This window comes from Charadrius vociferus, unplaced genomic scaffold (assembly GCF_000708025.1).
Source record: "Charadrius vociferus isolate BGI_N301 unplaced genomic scaffold, ASM70802v2 scaffold282, whole genome shotgun sequence".
Classification (NCBI taxonomy): Eukaryota; Metazoa; Chordata; class Aves; order Charadriiformes; family Charadriidae; genus Charadrius; species Charadrius vociferus.
Window position 1 is genome coordinate 6,832,857 of NW_009647731.1, and position 2,160 is coordinate 6,835,016.

The 2,160-nt window shown below is 39.7% G+C and overlaps 1 protein-coding gene across 1 annotated transcript in view; it reads right to left on the reverse strand.

Moving 5' to 3' along the window:
- Positions 1-328: 328 nt before the first annotated feature.
- The window catches only part of ABLIM1 (actin binding LIM protein 1), a 141,442-nt gene continuing 139,610 nt past the window's right edge, over positions 329-2,160 (reverse strand). Inside the window, exon 28 of the mRNA XM_009881639.1 lies at positions 329-965. Coding sequence (XP_009879941.1) covers positions 844-965 — 122 coding nt within the window. The 3' untranslated portion in view covers positions 329-843. The remainder of the gene's footprint in view (positions 966-2,160) is intronic.

The following is a 2,160-nucleotide window of genomic DNA, read 5'->3' on the forward strand; positions in this document are numbered from 1 at the left end:
AAGTGATCTTAAATTATTCAAACGACTGGTTAAGCTCCAGCCTTATTAATTCAAGCAGAAAGTGTGGAAGAGGGAAGACTGACAACAGACACAGCAATTCACTTCCTATATCCTAGCAAATATATACAAGTACAAGGAGTCCATTTTCCAGAAATTCAACCGGTATGTACTGAAAGCGAGTAGAGTGCCCACCTTTGCAGGTTGTATCACATGAAGAAGATGCCATTTCAAAAGAGTGCCAATTAAGAAACAGTTTTGTGAAAGACTTAATGTGACCACGTGGATATGTTACAAAGGGCTTCTCCTTCACTGCAGAGCATCTATCTTCCTCTCCATATATATACACATGTATACACATACATACACACACACACAGATAGATGGATAGATATAAATACATGTGTGCACACACACAGACACGCATACATATATATATATTTTTATATATATATATATATTATTTTCCAGTTCTTGGAGTGGTTACAACTACTTTAGTCTACGAGGCATCCTAAGGGCACTTCCTGGCTCTAGCAAATAGTCCATCATATTCTGGAGAGAAGTAAAGGGAATATCATTGAGGGAGAAGTATAGAGCAGTTTCCTATCTTGTATAATATCATGTAGCAGGTCAACACCTCTGAAAAATATCATTGTTGTTTCTGAGCCCAGATATTTTCTCCCTGTGTTCCAGGAAAGCAAATGTTCATCTTGTTCAATTGCTGTGTACAGAGGTGTCACTATGCGATCTTCCCTTTTTGGTGGATAAGTAGTTGCTTCCAAATGGTTTGGACTGTATGATACAATATCCTATGCATCATTTTATGTTGGTTTGTTTAAAGGGAGATTAAAAGAGTTTTGCTTTTTTCTTCATGTCGTTGCGTCTCCAGAGAGGTAACTTGTCAAACTCCTGTATCGTCATGCCAAATATTTCTTGAAAAACTTCAGGTGCTAAGTGACGCTTTAAAAAAAAATAAAGGGGGGGAGAGGGGGAGAAAAAAAAAAAAGGAGAAAAGGCAATGGTCAGTCAAAGCCAAAGAGACACAACAGGAGGTAGGAGTGCCTTAGGGATTTCATGCCACTGTGTAAGAGCCATTGCAGGAAAATAATAGTGCTGTGGCAATACACATATCCAGGTCCTCATGAACTCGGGTGCTCAGTGCAATTTGTTAAGTCTGGGAAGTTTACAAAGGAAATCAAGGAGAACTATTTCAGTTGCTGAATAAGCAAGAGACAGAAAATTGATTTGTCTGAAGTCACCCAACAAGCAGTGATAGACCAGAGAAGAAAACCAGCTCCAGCACACCCAGGCTTTAGCTAGTCACCTCTGCTTACATATGGAAGTTCAAACAGACACTGGATTTCAGGAGAGTTTTGCAGAAAGGTTGCAGGTTGACGTGCTACATTTGAAGTTCTGAGAAGGAAGATGTCTGGCCAGACTAACTGTCCAGCACGTTTCTGTACTGCCAATGAAACATTTTTTGGTGCTGTCTTGTGCACAAGTTACTTCTTGTTCAGCTGCTTTAGAGTGCACTCACTGGACGTGGCACTAATGTAACACAGTGTTGAATTCTGATTAGTGATCACATATCTACTAGACTCAAAATGTGCATAAATGATTACTTACCCAAATTTTTGTGACCCCTTCCATTCATCTCGGCAGAAGAATAACTAACTACAAACAACTTAAATGTCCCCAGAATTCCGCTGGGCTGCTTAAGTCTTTCTAATCCACAAAGCTGTAAACAATTTTTATTTGTTGGCAGAGACTTAAATCCTTACATTTTTGGATATCAGCCAACTCATAGGACTCATGGATGAGTTAAAGAAAGTTAGACTTTCAATCCTCAAGGATGGCTGACACTGGCTCTAATCTAGGAAATGATCCAAGATCATTTAAAATATTTCTCCATTCCAATACAGATCCTATGACTACAAATCATTTCACCAATTTTGGGCTTTTTACCAATTTACAAGTATATAATTAATTGCTTGAAAATATAAGGGTGTTGTGAGCAGCTCAGTCCAGAAGCAGGGAGACAGAGATGCGGGACTCTTGGCCCAGAACTGTTCATGGAGATGTGGCTGTCACACTCCTCCTTCCCTGCTTAGTGCTGAGGAATCTTCCCAGTCGAACAAGGACCCACACTCCAGTGTTTCACCT